Raw genomic sequence first — 1306 nt, 5'->3', positions numbered from 1 at the left:
CCCAGCGCCTCCCCGTCACGTGTGCCTTGCCACCCCAGGGCCTCTGTGTGCACCTGCACAGCTCCCTTCTGACGGCAGATGCCACAGACTCACGTGGCTGGGGCCCCCGCCTGCAGAACCTGACCTCACTGACTGTCTCCCACACTACGGGGGTCGCCGTCAGGGCCCCAGCAGCCAGGACAGACCCCGCCCGCGGCAGGAAGGGAGCGACCGCACGGGGCCCACCTGTAGCAGTGCAGGGCGGTGAGCATCATGTGTGAGGAGTCCAGGGAGTGGATGAAGTTGGGCGGGAAGCCATTCTTCTGCTTCAGTGTGTTGGGCTTTCTGGGGGAACCGGGGCCGAGGTGAGGCGCCCAGGACCTCTGCCTCGCCCAGTCCTCACCCAGCTGCCCCCCATCCAGGCCCAGCACCGCCCCGAGCACTCACTGGCTGGTGTCCCCACTGTTGCTGAAGGTGAGGCTCTGGATCCCACCGCCGATCTGCAGGGTTGTGGGGGGAAAGGCCGGAGGCGTGAGGCCGGCGCTGGTGCCGGGTGGGGTGGGGTGGGGTGGGCTGGGGTGAGAGCGGCACGTACCAACACCTTGGAGTCGTGGTGGTAAGGCTGGATGATGGGGATGCCCAGGGGCGTGACCCACTCCACAGCGGAGCCGGTGCGGGCGATGAGCCGGGCGCTCTCGGCCAGCCAGCGCTACAGGGGTGGGGACAGACTCAGGACGGGGCCCGTCTGGGAAGCCACGCCTGGGAAGCGTGGGCCTGGGACGTACCTGGATGGCTCGGGTGCCCGAGAACATCTCCTGGAGACTGTTGAACACCTGGCGCACGAGGTAATGAGAGGCCTCCCACACGAACTCCTAGGCATGAGCAGGGCGAGCGGGGGCAGAGCTGAGCGGCAGGACGGCCACCCCACACCCGCCCCTACGGCCCAGGGCAAGCCGACCTTACAGGGCTGTCTCAATCTCCTGAAGTCCATACCCCACGGGCCAAGGGGATGGCTCCCTCCTGTGGGTCCCTCCGCCCATCCCGGAGAGGGGAAGCGAGCCCCTCAGCCAGAGCTGCTGGCGGCCACAGGCCACTGCGCAGGAGACGCGGTAGGAGGGATTTAGGGTGAAAGTGCACACCTGAGGGAAGTCGCTGAGCTCCCGGAGGCGCTTCTCGATCTGCAGGCGGCCCCCGTAGCGGGTGACCCCATACACCACGGTCATCACCGTCTGCTTGACCACCTTACGGCTGATGAAGCCCTCCAGCACCTGGGCCACCCGCATACCCTGCTCGGCGTCCTGCCTGCGGAACACCTCCACCTGGGCAG

At 67.7% G+C, this 1306-nt stretch overlaps 1 protein-coding gene across 1 annotated transcript; it reads right to left on the bottom strand.

Annotated features, from left to right (window-relative positions):
• Window positions 1–8: 8 nt before the first annotated feature.
• LOC111729531 (DNA-directed RNA polymerase, mitochondrial-like) lies at window positions 9–1298 on the bottom strand. The gene is made up of 5 exons (XM_023520451.1): window positions 1119–1298; window positions 765–851; window positions 575–688; window positions 427–479; window positions 9–324 (listed from the first exon to the last, which is right to left on the bottom strand). Exons 1-5 carry the CDS (start codon window positions 1260–1262, stop codon window positions 126–128), a joined length of 597 nt encoding a protein of 198 aa, XP_023376219.1. The 5' UTR covers window positions 1263–1298; the 3' UTR covers window positions 9–125.
• Between the last annotated feature and the right edge of the window lie 8 nt (window positions 1299–1306).

The sequence above is a fragment of the Pteropus vampyrus genome, unplaced genomic scaffold (genome assembly GCF_000151845.1).
Source record: "Pteropus vampyrus isolate Shadow unplaced genomic scaffold, Pvam_2.0 Scaffold267, whole genome shotgun sequence".
NCBI lineage: Eukaryota > Metazoa > Chordata > Mammalia > Chiroptera > Pteropodidae > Pteropus > Pteropus vampyrus.
This window is presented reverse-complemented; position numbering and strand designations above follow the sequence as displayed.

Coding starts and splice junctions, on each gene's coding strand:
- LOC111729531 (XM_023520451.1), bottom strand. CDS start 1,262: ATGCGGGTGGCCCAGGTGCTGGAGGGCTTCATCAGCCGTAAGGTGGTC. Junction 480..574: donor ACCACGACTCCAAGGTGTTG/GTACGTGCCGCT, acceptor ACAACCCTGCAG/ATCGGCGGTGGGATCCAGAG. Junction 325..426: donor AACAGTGGGGACACCAGCCA/GTGAGTGCTCGG, acceptor CGGTTCCCCCAG/AAAGCCCAACACACTGAAGC.